At 39.6% G+C, this 24,391-nt stretch overlaps 1 protein-coding gene across 1 annotated transcript in view; it reads left to right on the top strand.

The window, feature by feature from the left end:
• Positions 1 to 5,631: 5,631 nt before the first annotated feature.
• PPP1CB (protein phosphatase 1 catalytic subunit beta) overlaps positions 5,632 to 24,391 on the top strand; it is a 29,948-nt gene continuing 11,188 nt past the window's right edge. The window contains exons 1-4 of the mRNA XM_027898239.1: positions 5,632 to 5,931; positions 18,347 to 18,478; positions 21,781 to 22,011; positions 22,353 to 22,457. Coding sequence (XP_027754040.1) covers positions 5,880 to 5,931; positions 18,347 to 18,478; positions 21,781 to 22,011; positions 22,353 to 22,457 — 520 coding nt within the window. The 5' untranslated portion in view covers positions 5,632 to 5,879. The remainder of the gene's footprint in view (positions 5,932 to 18,346; positions 18,479 to 21,780; positions 22,012 to 22,352; positions 22,458 to 24,391) is intronic.

Here is a 24,391-nt window from a genome sequence, read left to right as displayed (position 1 = left end):
TTTTTGTTTTATTCTTAATCAAAGTAACATCTTACATCTCAGTCTGAAATACGTGTATCCATTTTGCAATGTGTTGCTAAATCTCTCTAATTTACATAAGAAGCAACAGCAAAACTCCACGTACGTTGTGTTAGTTAAATTATTATTATTATGTAATTACATAATGAAGAAATAGCAAATTCAAACTCTCAAAATGCTGATCATGAAGTATACTAAATTATAGCATTGCCTCAACTGCAGGTCAGGTGTGCTCGGTGGCACACCCTCCGTCATGCAGATGATGGGATAAACCAGAGCACGACACAGCTCTTCTTTGGGAAGCTGAAGGAGATATTGCAGGCCTCTGCTGTGTCCTGCAACCAGGACTAGAGCTGCTTTAGGGCTTATGTTTGTAGGTCTTAGAAGAAGCAATAGCTAGTGATTCACGGTAAATAATGCATTTCACTAAGTGATCCGGAAAATTTGTGTGCTTCTCTGGGAAGGTTCACTCTGAAATTGCAAGTAAATAGAAATCCTTCCCAAGCCTACTTTTCGATGCTGCAGATGACAGGGAGTCAGCAGGGTCAGATTTGGCTCAGGAACGTGTGCTGCAGATATCAGTGACTGCAAAGCCTGAAGCCCCTGTAGTCTTGCCCTCCAAGCTAAGTACTATATCAACCTCCTAGTAGTCCAACAAGACACTTTAACTATCAGAATCACAGACTTCAATAATTCATTGTTTGAAAACCACTTTCAGATTGATAGATGCCTTGTTACTACAGAATCATGTTAAGCAATAACAACACAAATCAATAAAAATCATCAAATAATTAAGCATCTTCAGTCACTTAACACCCATTGCAACTGCCATTAGCAAGAGGTTTGAGGGCTGTTCATAAATCTCTTTAGCATATTATAAATTCCCCATAGAGCACTCAGATGCCCCAGCTGTGGTGATAAATGCTGCACACACTCCAATCCTGTCCCTGTACTATTAACTGTAATAGTTTCACATTTAAAAATGGTGTCCTGGGAATATGGCTGAGGACACAGCACACTAGAGACGCGTTAGCAAGAAGAGACATGGATGGTCAGAGCGCGCAGGAGACCAGACCATGACTCACCACATAACCCTGAGGAACTTATTTACCTTCTCATTTTAAGTGTAACCCTCTGTGATAAACATGTATCAAAATTTAACCACTTCATGGGCTTTTATGTAGTCTGATTAATGATATTTAGAGAGCACTTGGAGGTCCCTGGATAGAGGTTGGGGGGTTTTGTCAAGTTGTCATTACTGCCTTCAGAACTTTCATTTCTTGTGTCAGGTCCCTCAATTTAGAGGAGTTCTTTCTAATGCTCTGCATGCGCTTTGTGAAACTGACTGCTGGTGTCAAATGCCAGCATATTCACAGGGCGTAAACCATCTGGTTTTGCTGAAACTAAATATTCCCATGTTTACTGAGGAAAATAGATGCAGACACTTTCAGTTCTTGCAGCTGTTCCTTCCTGGGAAACAGGAGGAGACAATTTTTTCTCTCCAAAGCAGAGGAATAGTAAGCTTGATTGACATTTTGCAAACTGCAGATCCTGCAGGGCCAAATTATTTACCTTGTTTTGCTTCAGAAGTCCTTCCCCCTCCCTCACTTAGGTGTAACACCTCAGTAGGTGTTGTGTATTTCTGATAGTTTGTGGGCAGTAGGACAGGCTGTCAGGGGAACTGAGATTATATCACATGCCAACAAATAAAACCTAAAGAAGAAAAAAACAACTCTTCTCACACGTTTAAATAGTTCTGATATGGAGAGAGGAAGTAACCTGTGACACAAACCCCTGAGTAAGTCTCACCTTGTCCTTATTTTGCAAGTGGCTCCTGGAGGGCTCTCTCCTGCCTTCCAGGCAGTGCCTATCTCACCCAGGCTCTTTAACCCAGCTGGGAGCTGTAAGGATAGGGCAGGGGGAGCTGCTCTTTTCAAAAAAAATATAAGATTTTCAAGTCACATTTAGTGGATTGAAATATTTATTCTGTTTTTTTTAAACTGTTTCAGCACTGGTCTTGACATCAACAATCTGCTTTCTTCTTTTAATTACAGATAAAATACGGGAACATCTAGACCTGCCCTGTCTTTTAAGTATGCATAAAAGCCAATGATGGCATAACTACATTTACAGGAATTAAGGGTCTGTATGAATCCACCAAAGAAATCTTGTTCTTCAAAAAATACAATTACCAAAGTTTTGATCAGTACAGTACACATATTTGTGTATCAGCCAAAGATCTCATAATGTGTTTCAAATAATAGCTACATCAAGAGAGATGGACCAGCACTACTGCTGAATGATTGGGGCATTCACGTGACACAGATCCATAATCGAGTCCCTGGCCCAGTGGATATTCGATTGTTTATACAAAGTGTTTCAGCTCCAAACAGTGATACCAAGAGAGCTGGCATGGATGAAGCAGTTCAGAAGAAGATGCATTCTTCTCTGTCTATCTTAGGTCTGTGCCTTCAAACCCAAACCACTGGCTAGTTTGGGACTCTCCTCCTTTTATTTTTCAGGAATGTTGAGAAAGTCTTGGTTTTATCCCAGTGTAGAAGATAATTATTTATTTGTACATCTTAAAATGATATAACCCAAACCAACTATTTGCTCAGTTTTAGTGCAAATACTGACAAATTATAAAGGGTCATAAAGTACTACAGAGTGGAATCTGTTGGGTTTTCTTCACCAATCTACGAGTCTAAACTTTTGGGACAAAATAAGGGTAATTTATCTGCAGTCTTTGTTTTTTTTTTTTTCAGATTACCTTGATACAGTTTCCTGCCATTTCTGACTAAAGAAACAGGATCTGTAAGTATTTTTGTAAACAGCCTCTCCTAAGATAATGCATTGGTGATTTGGAGCAGTAATTTCTGCTTCAAGTAAGAAACTGGAGAGCAACACCAAGGAGGCAGCAGTGGTTCAGCTAATGTTGCCCAGGGAGAAACAGCTCCTAATTACATGCTGGTGAACTAACCACATGGCTCCTTCTGTCCTCTCCCTCCCATCCACACCAGAATTGCAGTCAGCCCTGAGTTACAGTTTGCAAAGGTTATAAAGTACATTAGAAACAAGCTGTAGTGATGGGATAGTGTTGTAAAATACTGCTATGTACTGACTAGCAGGTAACTGATAACAGACCTAGGAGGGCAATGCAGCTGAGGCCATGGTTTCTGAAAGTTACAATGGCATAGTAAATAACTTAAAAGTGCGTGTAATGCACTAAATTTAAAGTGCAGTGAATAACAGAAGTACTGTCTAAACCAACATAAGGTTACTAGGAAAGAGTAGGTAACAGAGAGATGCTGAGTCACTGCTCTATAGCTGGAGAAGCAACTGTCTCAAATTCACAGCAGCAGACAAAAGTGAGAACTCATGTCTAGAGAGCCACAGTTTAGGGAATGACATTAACTAACGCATAATTGTTTTGCCATCTTCTTTGGAAATTTCTGTCCTGCAGAGCTGACAAACTCAGCAGAAGAACACTGCGAAGAGACAGCATGGGGACAGGGAGAGGAAAAGTGACACACGGGGTAGGTATTCGATGTATATGAGGTTGAGACCATGTAGGGCAAAGTTAAAAGCAAAGCCACGTTGGTCGAGAGGAAACTTCAAAATAACTGAAAGGCAATTCAGAAAGGTGAGCATTACTAAATGGGATTTTGACAGAGGCATCAGTGACGCTCAGCTTCCCTTGCTACTTGAATTGCCAGTTAGGTATTTTTGGCCTGTATCTGTGTACCATATAATGCCAAAAATTACTAAACATCTCCCCTTGATCAAAGAAAATGCATTCATTCCACATTAACTGTTTTTTTTCTGAATCACAAAAGACAATAAGCCTCATTCTCTGATCTTTTAATTCTGTTTGCTGTACTTGGATTATGCCAACATGAAAAACGGGACCTGTCAAGTTTTACCCACTGAGGGAGAAACTCATGTACTTGTTTCCCTGTTCAAGCTATGAAGAAAGGGGAGGCAAACTTTACAGGGATATGCAGCACAGTGAGGTGACCTTCCAGCCGCTTGACAACCCACGTACAGCTGGGGAGTTGCTGTGACCCAGCCATGTTCCCAATAAAATAAGACACTAGCACAGAATCTAAAAGGAAAGTAGTGAGGTATTTTTTGTAGCTTGTTCTGTTTCACAGCATCTCTGCTAATAAAAGTATTTTGTTGTTTTGATATGCTGCTGAATTGTTTCTGGAACATGCTGACATGCCTAGTAAAAACAGTTGTTAGGGAATTATGTTTTGCTCAGTGTATCTGAAACTTTAGCATCTTCTGGGGTTTTGGAAAACACATTAATTGTATTGTTATGCCACAGTAAAAGATAATTTCATATGCCCATTTAATTGTCAATGCAGAACGTTCTGTGATAATATAATATAATTATGTCTGAACCTGATGTTGTGATGGCTTAAAATAACCCTCAGGGCAGTTCGGCTGTGTGAAACAAAACTGGGACAATTCCTAAAAGCTCAAGAGGGACTGCGGATCTATTAGTTTTGGCAGCAATAAAGTAGCTGGGATAAGAAAGATCCTTTTAAAAGACGAATAATTATTTTTCTTACTTAACCAAAAATGAAAGAAAAATATTTTAAGATCTCTTTTTTTAATTATTATTGTTTAGATCACAGAATTTGAAAAATAAGAAAGAATAGCTGTATGTGCTTTCAGCAGATGAAATTACATTTCCATATATCCTGCCTACCTGTGTAAGTATTTCAAAAGAGTGTTCTTTTACTTGACAATCTGGACACCTGGCATCATCGGATGTCTAATCATAGCCCCACCTTGTCCTAATTGCTTTTGTTTTGCTCATACTCCCTTTATTCTGATCAAGAGATAAAAACACCGAGTTTCAAAATTATGTAAGGTGACAGGAGTTTGCTGGCTTGTATGAACTGAAGGAAAAAAATCAAGTTCAAGGTCACAGAGATAACTTTCTCCATGGACATCTATATTTAGGCATATAAAGAAGTGGTCTGTTTTTTTTTTTTTTTTCCTAGAACATCTGCACTTTGTTACTTTGTCAACATACACGTATTTGTGTGCTGTCCCAGCTCACAGTTAAGTTTTCACCACCTCCATTTTAAAGCACTTCTCTGTCTATCCAAGACAAGCATCTGTTGACAGAAGTATGTAAACATGTCTTTAGAGAGCTCATCTTAAGAAAAATAATAATGAAAAAAGGGTCCAGAGATCACAAAAAAAAAGTACTCTAAGCAGATCTAGCGGCGATGAAACACGAACCACAGCGGTTACGAGCTGGTTTTTTTTTTCTGACAACCGCTCTAGAAAGGAGCACAGCTCGTCACTCCGGTCAGGACAGAAATTTTTTTTTTTATCAACTGCGAGATTTCACAGGTGCAGTCTCAGCACAGAAAGGGGTGACACGCAGCCTCCTGGGGCCGGTCTCCCTGCCTTTTGCCCGTACCCGAGGCTGCCCGCGCCCCCGATCCCGGGGGTTCCCGTGGCACGCGCGGGCACCGGGCTCCGAGGGGAGCGGGGAAGCAGCGCCAGCCCCGCGCCGCGCATGCGCCGCGCTCTCGGGCGGGCTCCGCGGCGCCTGCGCGCTGGCGGAGCGCGGAGGAGCGGCGGCGGCGGGCGAGGCGGCACATGCGCCCTGGTGGCTCGTGGGGCGGGGAGGAGGCGCGGGGAGGAGCGGCGGCGCTTCCCCCCTTTAGCTGCGAGGGAGCGGGCGCGGGAGTAGCCGGGCGGCCGCCGGGGACCGCCGCAGGGGGGTGGGGGGAGTGCCACTGTCGCTGCGGCCGCCGCTCCCTGCTCCTCCTCCTCCGCGGAGCGCCCTCCACCCCGCCCTCTCCCCGCCCGGGACCGAGTGTGGTGGCCACAAAATGGCGGACGGGGAGCTGAACGTGGACAGCCTCATCACCCGGCTGCTGGAAGGTGAGCGGGGCGCCGGGCAGCCCCTCCTGCCCGCCGCGGAGGGCGCGGCTGCCGCCCCCCGGGACGAGCCGGGGCTGCTGGCGGAGTGTGGGGGGAGCGGGGGCAGCGCCGTGCCCGCCCCGCCGGGCCCGGGGTGGCGGCCGGGAGCGGGCTCGGCGCGTCCCGCCGGTGCCCCGAGCTCCGGCCCGGCCCCGCAGCCCCACGGAGGGAGGAGGCGCCGGTGTGCGCGGAGGGACCGACCGCCTTGTCGGGGGGAAGGGGCTGCCTTCCTATTTAAAAAAATAATAATAAAAAAAAAATCCTCGTTTTCCGTCTTCCCCTTCTTCACCCGGCTGCAGCTGCCTGGCTGAGGGGCGAGCTGGGGACCCACCTCTAGCTGAGCTGAGGGCGGCCTGTTCCCCCACCATCCCTCCGGTCGCGTTGGTAGTCTCAGTGCTCCGTGTGTAAAATTACGTCTGCGAGCAGCGCTAGGTGTGGAGTTGTGTGTACGTGAGTGTCGGCGGGAGCAGGGGGGATTTATTGCGCTGACATTCCTCAGCCTGCCTACGGGGCAGTGTCCAGAAGTGGCTCTCATAGGTGGCTGATAGAGGCTAGGAAGGGGTTTATGTGTTTTAAATAGCGATTCTTTCTTTTAAAGTTAGGAAGAAGCTGCTTTTGGAGCAGCTGAGGAACTACTGAGAGCATTTTCTTTTTATTTATGTCCTGAATGTTTAATATCCTTGGATCTCTTCTCCCATTAATCTTTCATTCCACATTCAACTAATACCTGCTATGCTAGAGATTAGAGTACTTGCATGGGTATGTTCTGTTCATTTATTTGGTTGCTGTACTCCTTAGATAGGTGGATCACATTGCAGAAGGCTTCTGCAAAGGAATTCGTGGAGTATGTAGAGTTTTGGAAGTGAAACGAGTTTTGTAAGGCTGAAAGTTTTGTAACTACAAAGCGGGGTTTTTGGGTCTCTGGGCTATTTTAATAGCTGCTATCTATTCTTTTTTCAGTGAGAAAATTATGAACAGCAGAATCAGTATTTTAAAATACAAACAGGCTTTGGGCAATTGTGTTTATGTTTGTGATTTCAAGCATGCAGTTTAGTATAGTATGAAGAAACAAGTATTATCAGTTGATAACTATTTCAGATAAAACTCTCTTTTTCTGAATGTCGAAACACAGATTGTTAGGTAGGATGTCAGACCACATAGTAACATAGTAAACGTTTACTCTGTAAGGCAATTTTTTTTTTTAACATCAAAATGCAAATATATTCGCGGTGGTGGGTCTTTTTGAGAAATACTTTAAATAGTATATTTGAAAGATACTTGTTGCTCATCAGTGTAAATATGTAAACTATGTAAATATATATTGCCTCAAGAGGAGGGGATTCTACAGCGTTTTGTTATGCAACTTGGATTGTTCTGTTCCCCCTTAAATATTACTCTGCTTTTCCTTCTTTTTTTCACAAAGTCTTTTAAAATACATGTTCCATGCCTTTTACATAAACCATAAATACTTGTGTTGCAACTTTGTAGCTTTTTGGATTATGATTGGGTGCCTTGTTTTGGAGCAACCTAACCTGTGCTTTTTTTGTTTTTGGGGGTATGATGTGCAACTTCTGAACCAAACCTTGCGTTTAATTTTTCATCTCTGTTTCTCAGTCTGTTTTCTCTCTGCTTTTCATCTACTAACAGTAGTAGGGGTGCCTTGTACAGCATCTTGTACCTGAATCTTAAGGGTTTTATTTGAAGAAACACAAGATTAAAAGACTGCATTGTGTATGCATTATTTTTCCTTCCATTTAACATCCATTATTTGTAGCACTGCTAGCTATAGTATTCTAAGCTGTGGTTCCAGTAGTAGTGTTTGACAGTGAAGCTTTTTTTTTTTTTGCGTACAATTGGCAGCTCACATTCTGGAGCTTATGCTGTTGCTTAGCTGACCTGTTCTGGTAAAGTGAGTATGAATCCTCCCCACGCTGGTTGCGCAGAAAAAATTCTGTTGACTCTTCTCTCCAGTTAAATTGTTTAAAGCAAGTTTTTTGGCTCCATTACTCCCTCTTCAACTTGGATTTAAAGGATAAGGAAAAGTGGCTTTTGAGCTTTAAGTGTAAGCACAGTGAAATAATAAAAAGACACTTTCTCATGAAATATTGTCATGCAGTATATATTTAGTCTTCTTGTTTAAGTGAAATGGATGGCTTTAAGTTTGAATAACAGTCTGCAGTTATCTCTTAGTAGGTACTGGACATAATTTTTCAAGAGTAGCAAATACTTATCAAAATCCACAGCAGAAGGAAACTTCCCTGCTGCCATTGGGTTGCTGGGTGGTGACACCTGTTTCCAGGCTGTGAGATTGTCAGGAGTTCTTGTTCTTACTTTAATTAGGCTACTCTGCTTTTATTCTTGTTGGTTTTGGGTTATATGATATGTTAATTTACCTTTTAACTGAGATTAGCTACTTAGATTGTCTTACTTTCCGCGTGTTTTATTGTGGGGTTTTTCTGAGATACCAATATTACGTGGCCTATAGCAGAGCTGTGGGGAGGATTCATCAAGAACATCTTCCCAATCCTCAGCGAGTGTGCATGCATGCTTATCTTGAATATATACTTATTCTGGAGATCTGAGGACTGAAAGCCTGATTGATTAACTCTGGAGTTAGATTGGAGATAGTTTTCATAAAGACTCCACTGAACCATGATGTAATAATACATGTTGACAGTCTTCCAGGACATTAGCTTTTAATTTCTGTGTTCTTTTGCATATACTAAGTTCTTATCCTCTACTCATTAAGTGGTGAATTTAGGAATGGTAAGAGTTCATTTTGAATTGATTTTCTCTTGCAGTGTGTTTAGTACTTTGTCACAAATTAGTGATACCTTATAAATAACTTCTCTTTGGAGGAAAGTAAAACTAAAGTGTATGCTGTAGGCATAAAGTCTGAACATAGCAATGCTTTCTCTTACTTGTTTGACCTCTACCAGGTACCTTCTCTTCTTCCTAGTTTCTTTATTAAAAGAGTGAGGTAGGTGCTGGTGCTCTTACACATGTGCCTCATTTTCTCGGAGCTTCTTTGAGTTTTATTTCAGGATTTCTCACAGGAGTGGATCTGCAAAGACTTGCAAGTCATTTAAGTACAAAATTCCCTGGGTTTGCTAAAATCCTTTTATACTGGTATATGACCATGAAAGTGACTAAGCCAAATTTGTCTTAAGACTGTTTCCTTCTTGCCCTGGTAGTCAGAATCTTGGGTCACGCTTAGCTGTGTTATGGGACACAAAAATGATAGCCTTATTTTTGCTTTTTGTGTACGTTTTGCATGGTTTTATTTTTTTTCTTCCTACCTTCCCAGCTGTGCCATCTGGTGGATAGATTTTTTTCCCAGCCCATTCTAGCTGTGGACAGCACAGGAGTATGCACACGCATGAGGCTGCCATGAGTACAGCAGATGTGGAATACAGAATCATGGAATGGTTTGGGTTGGAAGAAACCATTAAAGGTCAGATAGTCCAACTCCTTTCCAGTGAGCAGGATTATCTTCAATTAGATCAGGTTGCTCAGAGCCCTGACCTTGAATGTTTCCAGGGATGGGGCATCCACCACCTCTCTAGGGAACCTGTTCTGGTGTATCACTACTGTCATTTTAAAAAATTTCATCCTCATATCGAGTCTGTTTAAATAACAGTTTAAAACTGTTATTCCTTGTCCTATTGCAGCAGGCCTCACTAAAATGTCTGTCCCCGTCTGTCTTTATAAGCTGCCTTTAAGCACTGGAAGGCAGCAGTAGTGTCTCCCTGAAGCCTTCTTCTAAGTGTGAACAGAGTTTTCTGCTTTCAACAAAGTTTTTCTTCTTAGTCCCTGCAGCTGCTTCTTGTGTTTTGCCTCCTCTTGGAACGCCATGTATCCCTGTATGGGAAATGCCCTGAAATTTGCAACAATGCTGAGCTAAGTGGTTACATCACTCTTATATTTAAGCCAGATTCTAAACCAATTTAAGCTTTGGTGATGTGTGGAAAAAGTTCCCTCAATATCAAAGCAAGGAGACTGGAATAGGGGTAACCTTACTTTTAAAAAGTACTGTGAGTGGTGTTAGGTAGGACAGCCATATTACTGTCCAGATGTTGGGCTTCCTGTTTCTGTTCTGTCTGTTTCTTAAAATTTTTGGATATAAGGCAGCCCAGCTGGACTGGATTTCTGCTCTTTTAAATGTATAGATGTCTTGGTAAATACTAAGAAGTTTACTGTGTGGCAGAGAACATGTACTTAGGGAAATGCAGACATACAGTAACCTTAAATACAATATGGCTTTCTGGGGTTTGGGTTCATGTATATTGCTGTACAAAAAAATTAGTCTTGTCTAGGCGAGACACCTTGCTTGCCTAAATTGGCTTACCTATTTTAAATTAAGCATTTAAATTATTATGATAGAGCTTAATGGATCTGCTCTAGAACAAAATTGTATTTGGTAAGGCTGAGGGCTATTGGTTCTGATGGTACCAATCCACCAAGAAAGCTGGGAAATAGTTATCCAAGAACAGAATTGTCAGGCTACCAGTAGTTGTGGAGAATGGTTATTGCTTCCATGTTCAGCTTCCATGTCCAATCAAAGTGTGATTTTTCTGATTGCCTTAATAAAGCTGGTTGCATATTGTTCTTGCTGTGTGGTGTGATGTCTTCCAAGAAAGCTGCAAGCTTCATTTTCTTCTGATTTCAAAGGTCTTACAGGTTTTATGGTAAAGATAGAAATTTCAATATTACTTCATTAAATGCTTATGAATTAATTGAAAATTTCCTTATTAGTTTTAAGTGGTATAGAGCTACTGGTGTAATGTATTATGGCCAATAATATATTTCCTATTTGGTTAGTGTTTTAACTAATTAACATATCCAGGTGGCCTGGTGGTATTAGAATATGGTTATAGTGCCTGCAGTTCCAGGCTCTGTAACTGATGCTAAAAAAGAGAGACCATTGCAGAGAAGAAAAATAGACCTTAATGATCTGTTGCAAAACAATAGGAACAAACCATGGAGGTGAATCTTGAATAAACAAGAGCTGTTACCTGGTTTGGTGTGAAATCACTGGGTAATCTGCTATTAGGAAAATAAACAAGGAGAACTCTAAGAGGAGTTTTTTTGCAAACAATCAGATTTCTTTTTAAATAGTCTTGAAAGAGAGAAAGAAAATAGGCAGTTTTCATATGTTTCTAGGAGGGTAGGTATTGTATTAACCAGGGAGAAGGGATAGAAGAATGAAGTTAGCTTCTCGGTTTGTACGGCAGGGCAGATGTCAGCCAGTTCATCTTTAGCTTTAAAAGTGCATGACAAATGAAATGGTTGGAAAAATTGCATGGAAGGCCAAGAGCCTGGCATCAGGTAGTGTATGCTGGTGTTTCTTTATTCTGACTGGCTATTTGGCCACTTGAAGGTTACATGATTCAGTAACTGTTTCATTTAGATACTCTGTGGCACAGGCTTTGCTTGAGTCATTCCGTGTCTTGCTCATAATGCAGCTAAATCATGGTATAAAAGGAGAAAAATACTCTTCTTATTTAACGTAGGTAAGAGGATTTTAAATACTTCATCGTTGCTGCTAACTGCTAACTATTTACACCAAATGTAGGTATGTATCTGTTTAAAAAGTAAAACCCCACCACAGTCTGTGGTGTAGCAGTGTGAAGGCAAGCATACTATATTTGGCTATTACTCAGGAAGGTCAGACGCTGTACTTAGTGAAGGCGGGTATGTAGGGGAATCCACTCTTAACTGCAGCCTGAGGCGCTTCTAATATGACCTGTATCTGGTTCCTAACTTGAACATGGAAATTAACCTGTTTACTGCCTTCTCTTCCTGTTGTGATTTGTCTTAGTACATCAGCTAGGTCGTCTTAGTGTCACGGCACCATCTTTTCTGTGTTGTGTTTGGTTTTTTTTTTTAATACCAAGCTTGATGCAAAACTTTTGTGTGTATATCCCACGCAGATATATTAGTTAAGTACCCGAGACACTGATGTGCAGAAGTCATGTTAAACCCAGCTTTTTGTATAATAACTTCAGTAACTTCTCTCCTTGGTACTTCTCAGGAGTTACTTCATAACTTTGTAATTTGCTTTTGCCTTCCTTGAGTTCTGGGAATTTTATTAGCATTGCTTCAGAGGAAAAGAAAGTCAACCTTTAAGAAATAAGCTGAAATTCTTTGTTTAATGAAATTTGTATGCTAGGTTAGTCTTCCAAGTAGACTAGAACAGGAATTGTTGCCAGTCTGTGTAATACAGTGTAGTGAGAGGCTTCTATCTTTGCTCTGCTGGTTGCTTGAGTTTTAGCTTCAGGTGTAAATAAGCAAACAGTAAATATAGAAGAATAATAGACACTAGAGTTATTAATTTTGTTTCCAGAATGGAGTAACTAGTGTGATCTTGTCCTTGAGTCTTGAATTCAGCAATTCTTGGAACTGTTTATGATACAGAATGGCTGAGACATCAGTTAGTTTATGGAATGCTGTATAATGAAGCAAGTGGTCCATAAAGGTTGGTGTAGGTAAACGTGGATGTTTTCATGGGCTTATTTGGGTATCCCCTGAAGCAGCTTTACATACTAGTTTCTCAAAAAGCTCCTTCTCCACAAGCATTGATTCTGTTGGATGGCGTATATTTTAAGAATGTAAATTCAAGTTTGGGTAGAAGAACAGCACTTCCTTGTTTGGGTTTTTTTGCTGGTTAAAAATTAAAAGGTTTGGGCAGTCTCTTACTCTACAGTGGATTTGTGTTTGATGGTAATTAGTCGTGCTAAAAATGAGTTCACAAACAATCACTGTTCCTCAGAAAATACTTAATATCAAGGGCATCCAGTAAAGGAATTTTCTGAAGATTTTAAGGTTACTTGGATATAAATAGCACAGTTCTTCAGGAAAAAACTTCTTGGGAGACTAATTCTTCTATTTTTAGTGGGAAGTTTGGGTGAGGTACCCTAGGGAAGGTACAGATCTTTGCTGTGTACGCTATGCAGAAGAGCTGAACACTCAGCAATATGTTCTTGCTGAATTGAGCAAAGCTCTAGCAGGGGTTCATTTATATTATTGTTGTCCACCAGTGTAACACATAAATGAAAGCCATTCTAAGCTTAGTTCTGTTACAGCAGCTCTGAAACTTTGAAAACTTGTGTTGCTGGCTTAACTCTCTGTTTTGCTGCAAGATAGGGAGTGGTTGCTCCTGGATGGCAGCTGAAAAAGTTAAATAACAGAAAATACTTTGAGGGAGTAGAGATTCTGCTTTCCAAAATGAAAGATGCATTTAAAATCCAGTGTAGGATTCCTGACTTAAGCTCATGAAAATATGTAACTTAGATTTAAAAAATATAGAGAACAGATAACTTCAGAACATATTTCCAAAATCAGTGTAAGGACTGTTGGGGTTTTTTTTCCAAGTCATGGGTAACATCACCTTTGGCTTTCAAATCCATTCTGCTACTACTTGTGACAGGCTGTTCAGGATTCACCAAGTACTCCAAAATACTCTGAAGTACAAAAAATAAATAGTTAAATGTCACAGTGTTTAATCACCAGTGATTGAACATCCCACAGAATGTGGGGGGAGTGTAAGCTTATAGGGATTGCTTATGTGCAATTTGTAAAATTGCATGCTTGCAGTCTTGTGTTGTAGTTCGGGAGTTTTTTTATATATACTCTGGCAAAATAGATCTCTAAAGCCATAATTTCAGAAATAAGCTTGGCTGGAGCTACTGTGAAAAGAAGCAGAAACAGCTGCTTATTCTTTCACTAGTTCTAGCCCAAGCTCACAGAGGATGCATTCTTCGGCTTAGGGAACTATGTAGAATATGTTTTTGATTTGTTTTATCTTTGTACTAGAAAGAAAATACCACTTCGCTGACACAGTTTACTGTGTGACCACATAAATGCATATGTCTGCAAAAAGAGTGTTGGGAAAGGAGTGCTTCTTAGCAGCAATGCTGACCTAATTTTTTTTGAGAATTGGATGAAGTCTGTCTGGGTTTTAGTGTTATGATAAAGCCAGGAGTGTTAAGTCCAGTAAACAGGACACACATGATGTTGGAGAACAACACTATGTAAATGCTTAGGACGGCTGTGCATACCACAGCTGACTCAGTAATTGAAGAAACTTGTATTAGCAATGCCACGAAATGAGCAGCTTAGTTACTCAGAGAGAGGCACACCAGAAGCAGTGTGACAGAAGAGGTTAAATATATTTTCTCTATTTCATGGAAGACTGTGGCAAAAAGGGATGCACACAGAACTTCCAACCACTTTCCTTAATGTTACTTATATTCTTCCTTTCCCCTGTTGCCCTATGCCATCTGCTACTCTCTGGCATGAGCTTGGAGGGAATAAAAAAAATTTATTATTATTATTACCTGCCACTGTGCAACTCCTGCCTTAGATTACTAGTTACCATTAGTAAACTTGTTAAGGTTACTTACCAAAGATTGTGTAGATGCAGAGACCATTTTAATATCTGTTAGAGCAATGTATGGATTACTGTCAGCTCTTTGTGCTTCTCAGTGTACAACGTATATATTTGCTTTTATTTCTTCTTATTCCCTGCTATGTCACTCTGCTTGAAACTCCTTGCAGCAAAGGCTTGTTCTGTCAGAGCACTACGTGTGTCTGATTGTGTGTAGAACAGGAATAGCTGTCCCTACCGAAAGGCTAATTTATGTAAATCAAAGATTGTTTACAGCATCTGCATTTTTAGATTAAAGAGAATTAATTTACCTCTAATGTAAAGATGCTGTTTCTGCTCTGGGTAAATGACAGTCATTCAAAATGATGGTTTTCCCAATACTGTTAAAGGCTTTTTGTGAGCTGCAGATGTTGCAGTGCATGAAGCTATGACTTGCATGTTTTAACAGTGGTCAGCTATAGTAATTCATAGTATAGCTAACATAGGAAAGGAAAACATCACCTTTACTCTTGATCTCATTCTTATAGCTTCCTCTTCAATCTGTTCTTGAGGATTTGGCTTTTGAAAAACTAAATGAGGTGTTGTTTACAATCCATATAGGGCTCAGCTGAGTCAAGAGAACTTGAACAAAATTCTCGTTGTAAGCTGGTGAAAAAAGTGCTTAGTCTCGCTTGTGTACTTGTACCACAGCTGTGGCACATCTGTTCCGGATGACTACTTGGCAAACCTTTCAGTGTTTTTGTGAATGCAGTGAAGGCTTTCAGGGTGGGTCACAATAACTTCTCATTTTTCGATATGTGCTACCCTTATTGATGATCAGGGAACTGTGGGAGGAAACTGCTTTTCTCTTAACTCTATTATTGATGAATATGCCTCATAAAATCCCAGGCTTTGTAGTACTTCAGATGTAACTGAACTTACATGTTTATTATATGGAACTGTGGGCTGTTTAGATGGAGGATGGAGGGTACATTTGCAAAGGTGCAATGGCTCGGATAGGTACCCTTCCCAGGGGCTGGAAGTGACTGCAATCATGAGGTGTGTTGTCTCCTCATCTGAGTGATATACTTGCCATAGTTGGAGAAATGTCTTACTGAAAAAATCTGAAGTGTGGTAATCAGTTACTGCCTTATTTGTTGGTTTGTCTGTTAAGAACTTGCAGCATTTAGGGCTTTAATTGAAAAAGGAAAGAACTAATATCAAAGCAGTGGAGGCACTGGCTCTGCGGCTTAGTTATGAAGTCAGGAGCTATGTGTTCACCATGGCTTCTCATGCGAGAATCCAGCAACACTTAAAACATCAGCCCTATAAACCAAATCTTCCAAGTTTAAACCTCCCTGCAAGTTTCAAAAGAGGCTTCAGGCTGGTGTTTTAAGAGATATGGATTGGATCCAAGTTATTTTGAGTATTATGGGTGCCCTCCTTGAACTGGTATCTCAATTTTGGCCTCTAAGCTTGGTCTGAGGCTACTTCTCATAACATGAATGTTGCATATGGTGGGCTTTCCTGAGTTTGAGTTCCAAAACTAGAATGCGTGTATTAAGTGTGCAGTTAAGCACTTCTTGGTTTTGCTCTCTATGAAATGGCTTAATTTTGGTTCTGCAAAACACTATGAAAGTAGGTAAATACAGAGGAGAATTTCATTGCTTAGCAAAACAGGTTAAACGAATGCAGTTTTCAGTGGGAAAACTGGCGTCGGAGATACAGTTGTGCTGCGTGGAGCTTTGGTGTGACTTCATTGCAAACTATGGGTTTAAAATACATCAATTGTTTAGATAAAATTATAGCCATTGTAATGTGAAGGCTGCTTGTGCGGGTGGGAGCTTTCTTTTGTATAATTGTATTTTATTGTGCCTATCAAAAGCAGTTTCTGGTCTCAGAAATGCATCATTGTATAATCTATTGGAATGCAAGCATTTGAAACTGAGACTATTAGAACGCTTTGGTACCTTAACAAATTGGATAGTCTTGTGCAAAGCTGTGAAGCCTGAGATTTTCTTTTTTTTTTAATAACAGGGCTGAAGATATATCTGTAAGAACGTCACTTAGGTGTTTGTGATGGGATGAAATGGAAGCTTGCAGGCATATATTGTTTGCTAGTCAGCTTGATTGTGTCTAAGGTCTGCCTTTGTGTTCTTCTAGTATGTAAGCCAACATCTTAAAGCCTGAAGAATAACAACACAATAAGTGTTCCTAAAAAGCTGTTTGCTTTCTCAAGTATAGTTGAAATCTTAATTAGCAAAAGGAATGGGACTTATCATATGGTAAGTATCACCTGGTACTGATTCAGAGCTTAGCTGAAAGAAGTCATGTATGTGGTAGCCTTTTTCTGGTGGGGTTCTAATGAGCTAAGTAATTCCAATGTATCCTCAACTGCAGATAGAGTATCCCTCTTGCTATTTTGGCTCTCAAACTAGCTGTCCCAGGATCTAGTTTTGTATCTCTTCCCTGTTTCTGAAAACCACTTTGAAGTTCTGCCTTCTCATGTATTTCTGTGATTGCTTCCTCACCTCAGTTTAACAATTATCTATTAAAAATAGATATTCATAGCACAGTGTTGGAATGGTATATGGAATGATATATGATATCAGATATGAATATGCAGTGATAACCAGAGCAGAGCTTCCTGAGCTTAACACTTTAGACTGTAGTACTAGGTGACCCAGGACAAACTGTTACCCCTCACATCCTTTTTTCCCGTTGCACAATGTAGATAATACTGGATGTAATGATACTGATGTCCTATATAAAGTAGGTTTTCTAGGAAATAAGCAGAAATAAAAGGAAAGGGAGCTTATATTAATTAAAAGTTGCAAGCTTTCTCTTCTCTTTTGGAGGGGGGAAGCAGGGGACCTAGGAAGTATGAAGAACTAGTTTTTGCTCTTGTGTTCACAAATCTTATTAAACTTTGTGAAGTTGCAGCTAAAAGTTTACAAAGTCGTCTGTTAACGATGTTGGAATTTGAAAGCATTTGGATTTGAGCTGCTAAGGTTTCATGCCACCTTCCCGTGTAGGTACTGCTGTGGTTCAGTGCTGAACATTGCTTTCATCTGTAACAGATGGCAGGACAGGATGTTCGCCTGTTGTAGACACTGATACATCCTGGCTTATTAGTTTTAACTCTAAAGTTTGGTTTATGCTGAGATGCAAGACTGAACTGGATCGGCCAAAGTGCAGACACATTTGTTCTTTTTTGCTGCCTCATTAAAGACACATTAAAGCCTCTGACAGAGGTATCATGCAGATCTTTGTAGAAAGAAGCAGCTGCAGATAAACTTGCCAGAGGATGTTGGTTGGAGTGCAATGACAGGCAAATGCTTTTGAAAACTTAGCGCTAAATGTAGGTCTGAGTACCTGACTTACAGGTTTTGTGAATTCAATTTCATTCTAATTAGAATGTCCTTGGCTGTAAAGGTTGCAGTAACTTAAGAGACATAATATATGACTGAAAGTTTCATCAAACTTTCATAGTTTTTAGTGTGATGTTTCTAATATGGCAGTTTCAGCTACCAAAAGTGTAAGAAAACTTGCCTGTGGTTTTTCCATGGTATTTAACTAGCCCTGTTGAACTTAACAGTCCTGAAGAAATTTATTTTGTGCTAATGTGGAAGTGTTTTCAGGTTTGGGATTCCCAGGATTATTTTTTTTTTTGTCTATGGTGAATAGTGTAGCATAATGGGATTGTGAAATTAAACACTTTTGAAGTTGCTATTTATTCAAATATGGACAAAACCAAGAATTAAATAGTTTTCTTCTGAGAACCTGATTTAGCAGGAATGCATATGGACTTTTGAGAATAGATTACCACAGTGTCAGAGATTAATTTTAGAATTCATCGGACTACATAATTCCAGGGCATTTGGTAAATATGTGGAATGTGCTGCTGGCTTTTTTTAAATATAGGTTTCAAATACAGATCATCTCTCCTTACCTATTGCTATATATCTGTGTGGTAGTTACCTTCAATTGTTAAATATCTCTTTTCAGTACGAGGATGTCGTCCTGGGAAGATCGTTCAGATGACCGAAGCAGAAGTTCGGGGCTTGTGCATAAAATCACGAGAAATATTTCTTAGCCAGCCTATTCTCCTGGAACTAGAGGCACCTCTGAAAATATGTGGTATGTAAAATTGATCTGTGTTTTTTGTCGGTGTTTTAATCTAGTTGTATGCTAGGTGGGTTGGAAGAATACTGAGATGGGCAAGTGAGCATGAGTTAGCATTAGAGTGAGGTCTTCAAAATCTTAAATGTAATTTTCAATTTAGATTGGATTAAGTGAAGAAAAAGCAGCTAGCAGTTGGTAGATTGCTGATGCTCTTGGTACTATTTGGGAGCGAGTTCCATAGGCGTAAAGGGCTGCTTGTACCCTCTTCTAGTGTGAATTTTGCAGTCGGTCCCTTGCTTGCACAGAGCTGCTACTCTTTAGATCACTATTTCAGAAAGCAGTGAGCCGCTTTTAAAAAAAGCAGGTTATGTGTTGTAGTTGCTCACTTCAAAGCATAAGCAAAAGAAAGACCTTGTGAAATGGAACACTTGAAAAACAGAAAGCATTGGTAGTTTTTCAACTGAGAAAGTAAAATGCAAACTGTTAAATTAGGCTTAGTTGCCATGTAACAAATTGCTTGAGCTTTACAGCGAGTTTTGACAAACATCGCTATTATTGTGAAACAGGAACAAAACTAAAATGTGTGTTCTTTACCTCCCTAAGCCTGTATAAGATGCTAGACTTCTTCCAAAGTACACTGTTGTTAATAGGTATGCGAGCTTGTAAAAAGCTTAACTGAAGTACTGTAAATACTGGAATGTAATCACTCTTCAACTTATTAACAATTGACATTACCTTGAAAAGCATAAAATTCCTTGATTTAGGCTTGCTAAAGTGTCATAGTATTAAAGCGGAAGCAGTCTCTGACTTTGTTATTACTTGCATGCTCAAAGATACATTAGCGTCTTCCTGGCAGACCTAATGTAGCAGTGTTTCTTGCATTGAGAGGATATTACCAATTTAAAAAAACACCTAACAAAACCCACAGACAAACCACTAACGGCAAAGTCATTTTTAAATGACTAATTGCTTTGTAGGGTGGGGAGGTAAAACCAGACCAGCTTGCCTACTGACATAAAGTTGAAGGTAAAATCCAGCTTTATCACGTTTTGCTCACTTTAGTCTTTTCAGTGTAGTACAGTCTCATCGTATTCTGAGATAAAGAAAACATGGAAACTCAGGTAGATTGAGTGTAAGTCAAGGTCTGCAAAGAATAATTAACCTACTTCAAAGTTAGTTTTTTCAAGTTTGCTTAAATTGGGGCAGTTGAAAGCATGGTTAGATGAACAGTAATAGGGTGGCTAATGCACAGTTAACTAAGGCATTTTTTATTTTAAAATCTGATTCCAAACGCAGCAAAAGCATCAGGAAGTGTCAGGTGCATCTAAATTTAATATTAGAGCAATTGTCAAAGATGCATTTAGATAAAAGTGCAAGGAAGATGATCACTTTCACCAAAAGCAAAATACGCAGCTGGTACAGCTTTGAACTATTATTTTAGTGCACTCAGGCAATGCCTGAGGAACCATTTTAGGATTGTCTTGTCTTACAATCAAGTCAATTCAAAATCAGCTCTTACATCTTGAATGGCTGTGTTTTAATGTAAGATGAAAGAAACTCTTATGTAAATGTCCATTTTAAAATAGATGTGGCTTTTACTGTAAGGTTTTGTATCTGGTAGACTTCAACTTGTGCTCATATTAAGCTGTGTTTTAAAATGTTGAGTATCTTGAAGGGAATAGTAAATGCTTTGGTCCCTTTACAAAATTATTTCTATAAAACGTTCTCTTACACACTAAGTGCATTGGTCCTTCATGTGTGAGCTCATGTGTAACTTAGTCATTCAAGGCAATGAGCACAATAACAATATTTTCTCAGTATATTTACTTGGTAGTTAATTCTCTTAATGTTGAAGTCTGGGGAGTGTATTGGTAACATGGTTCTGGAGTACTAGACTCAGCATAGAAATGACTTTTTGGGGAGTCTCTTTTCTTTGGGTTGTGATCTGGAAACTTCTAAATATTGTTTAAAATAGGAATCATTCTTGTTGCAACATATACAGAAAAGATTTTAGACAGTGAAACTTCAGGTTGTGTCTGGAATTGGGTAGTGGATAATAGTCCTGTTTATTGGATCAAAATTGGAAGATTATTCTTCTCCTTGAGTGAGAAATAGTTATGGAAGAATGCTGCCTGAAGAAGGAAATATTGCGTTTCTCATGAAAAGTGTAAAGAGCAATGTAATATAATGTGTATTCTTACCACTGTATGCTTTAAGAATTGAACTAGAGAGCATACAGGTTTGAGAAGCTTTTTTAAGATGGAAAAAGTTGTGTGGAGGTTTTTTTCCCCTCTTTTGAGGCCATAGTAGCTTATAGTCTTCCAGAGAAAACTGTGCTGAGCAAAGTCAGTATTTTGCCACTGAACAAGTAGCAAAAGTGAAAATGCATTTATGCAATGCTTTGTGTATGGGACCAGGAGTAACTAAATTTAAATAGCATACAGCTTGCCCTGAAGGCTTTTTGCATATCTTTTTTGCATTCAGACACTGGTAATGGATTCTGCAGTCAACTGGAGTACAGTGCATATGTTCTACAATTTACCATAGAGTAGCTTTGGTATCTTCAACCGTATGGACAACTCACAGATAGCTGGCTTTGACTAGTATGTGGTGATGTAATTGCTGCACAGAGCTGTTCCATGGAAAACCTACTTAATTTTAAAGCTGGCTGTGTGATGAGTAACATGACAGTTATTTTTCTTAAGAACAACCTGCAGCGTTGAATATCTTGTGAAGGATATCGGTCTTTGAGTCTTTGTATTGTTTTTACATGAATAATTGCATCAAAGGAGGATTTAGTCTGAATGCTGGGGGATGGGAATCTTAGTACAGGGAGCTGACCTTTAAGGTAAGTGCTCTTTGCCAACACAGTGTTCAGTTTCTCTCCAGTCTATGTGAATTCTTTACTGATCTGTTTTTTGCAGTAAATAATGTGACTTTTTCTTAATACATTTGCTTCCTGGTCATATACCTGTTTAATTAGAGGTTGTCTTCCTGACCTTGTTTTAATTTGAACAAATTAAGGCTTGGTTAGAAAGCTTATGCTTAACTGTGAGGACTTCTGTAGCTTTTGCTTTTCATATTGGATCCATACCTGGCATAGCAGTTCTGCAGATAGTATAAGTTACTTATATTTAATGGGTACTTCAGTTTTTAATATTAGCATAGTTCTTACCTTTCTGATAAATGTTGCCAGTTTTAAAAAGCAATATTAATGCCTTTTTTGAAATCAATGAATAGAAACTAATTGGCTTAAGTTTTTGACTTGTGTAGTCTTTGTTGTTGCACTAATCCTTGGTAAACATTTTTTTATTCAGGTGATATTCACGGTCAGTATACAGACTTACTTCGATTATTTGAATATGGAGGATTCCCACCAGAAGCTAATTATCTTTTCCTTGGAGATTACGTAGACAGAGGCAAACAGTCTCTGGAAACAATTTGCCTATTACTGGCATATAAAATCAAGTATCCAGAAAACTTCTTTCTCCTCAGAGGAAATCACGAGTGTGCTAGCATCAATCGGATCTATGGATTTTATGATGAATGTAAGCAAAACCCATTACTTTTGAAAGACTGTTACAGACTAATACTGTGTTTTGGAGAAGCTTCTAGTACTGACTCTCATACTGCAAGGGTTTCAACATTCTGTGAACCTGTTTTGAAACTTTCTAAAAAGACTTTTTGAACCAACGTTAAAGTCACTCTAGAGCATAACTGTTTTCTGCTGTCCTTGAAATGCTGTTGTAAGAGATTGAGATTTAAGTATGCTAATAGAAATAAAGCCCTATAAAAGTTTGCTAACATTTTTGGTCAGGTTGTGATAGGTATTACTAGCTGGCTTTAAAAAAAAGTCTTCTCTTCCTAATGCCACACCTTGTTATCGCAGGCAAGCGGAGATTTAACATTAAGCTGTGGAAGACCTTCACAGACTGTTTTAACTGTCTGCCTATTGCAGCCATTGTGGATGAGAAGATCTTCTGTTGTCATGGAGGTAAGCTGATGGCTGCTTTTACAACTGTGTCTACACTGATCTTTGGGTTAATGCTGTACCAGATGGGGTGTGGATGAGCATACCTGATATTCAGCTGGAGATGTTTGACCTTGTATTGTCTGTAAAGGTCACTCTTAACCCCCAAGCTTTTCTGTGCACTTGGCACAGACAGCCCTCTCACGCCTGAGGGGGAAGTGCCTGTGTAAGTATTCCCATCAGTATATCCCTCTCTGAAGAATACTGAATGCTAGAATTATTGCCGAATTTGCCACATGACTTGTTGCTCTTACTATTAGCCTTAGCTAACGTTAGCATCTTTAGCAGTGAAGAATAACTTTCACAAGCAAACACAGCTCTGTAGTCTTGGTCTCTTTAGCTGTTTTCATAACATGGAAGGAACTTCTAAGGTTACACAGTCGAGCCTGGGGCTTCAAGCAAGACATTTGTTAACATTGGAGCAGGTCAGCCATGGCTTGCATGGACTCCATAAAGCCTTTTTTACTAGAAAATCTACATTCTGTGGGCACCTGTCCCAGTGTTGCCCTGTTCTTGTACTGAAAAAAATGGTTGGTGTTGATCTGACTGAGGATTGTGACTTGTCTAGATATTGGAACTTACCTGGGCTCTCTTCTTTGTAGAGTGGGCCTCCCCTTGACTTTACAGGCAATGATGCTTAACAGGTTTTGACGAGTTTGCAGTGTCAAACAGTTGACAAGAATTTAAAATTACTTGTAATAAGAGCCATCCTTCCTTTTGCAACTACCTCCATTAATAAGCAACTTGATGCCTTGCACTGAGTGATGTAGGAATGGTTGGGTAGGTGTCACACCTGTGTTGTCAGCGAGATGGAAATTAGTGGAAGTGAAAATGCTGCAGAAACCTCTAGTTGAAACAACTCCATTTGGAATTAAGAACTGTGTGATCCAGAACTCCTGAGCAGAATCTTTGAGGTTGTATTGATGGCTTCCATTCTGCCTTTATTAGTTATAGGTATCTCTGCAAGAGCTCTGGCTGTATGGAACGTGCTGTTAAGATGATGCAGGATGTTCTCGTGTCTTGTTTTCTTACAGGTCATCTTTTAATCTTGTTCTCAAGCAGTATGGTGCTTTTTTTTTTTTTTTCAAGAACTATCTTACGAGCTAGATCTAGTTTAAAAACTTGAGATACAAAATTACTTCTGCACTGAGGTAGCCAATTTTCAGTGTCCAAAAACACTTGCAATAAATTTGTCTCCAAAGAAAGCATGTGAAATAATTACTCTCTTACTGTCATCCTACTTTTCTGAATTTTATGTTTTTTGGGAATGAATGGTGACAAAAATACTGGAGTGTTTCAGGCAAAAAATTAAGCTTCGGTGGAAAGTAATTGAAGCATCTTGGGAGGTAGAGAGGAATGCTATAACAAAACTGGTAGTTTTGTGAGTGTGCCCTTGAGACCCAAATTACGAGAAAGAAGCCTAGAAAGCTATTTTTCAAGATAAAAGATTTAAAGTTTTAATGTAAATGGGGAGGGAGAGAATTTAAATTTTCCTATTTGATTAAGCAAGACGTTATTTTGTATGTAGTGTGCTTTAAGGATCCTCTTATGAAAAGTTACTTCATTAATGATCGCTAATTGCCCCTTAAACTTGTATGGCCTTCATCTGTAACCAAAATTAGTATCACTCACAAGTGATCTGCAGCTATGAAATAAAAGTGAAAATATTACTAATGTGCTGTGTGCTCCTCATAAATGGAAGTGGACGTTCAGCACATGAATAAGTTTTGCCCTTTTTTCACTCTTCTCCAGTCCTATCCAAACTGCGTTCCAGATCCAATGAAGTAAAGGACTGTCAACGCCTTTTCATGATGATACAGCTATAATAAACACTGAGGCAGCAGCAAAAACCATTCAACTCTGCTGGAGGTTGAAGCTAGCATGTAGATATAAGGTAG

Source organism: Empidonax traillii, unplaced genomic scaffold (assembly GCF_003031625.1).
Source record: "Empidonax traillii isolate 1590-97213 ecotype Southwest subspecies unplaced genomic scaffold, ASM303162v1 scaffold586:size682069, whole genome shotgun sequence".
NCBI lineage: Eukaryota > Metazoa > Chordata > Aves > Passeriformes > Tyrannidae > Empidonax > Empidonax traillii.
This window is presented reverse-complemented; position numbering and strand designations above follow the sequence as displayed.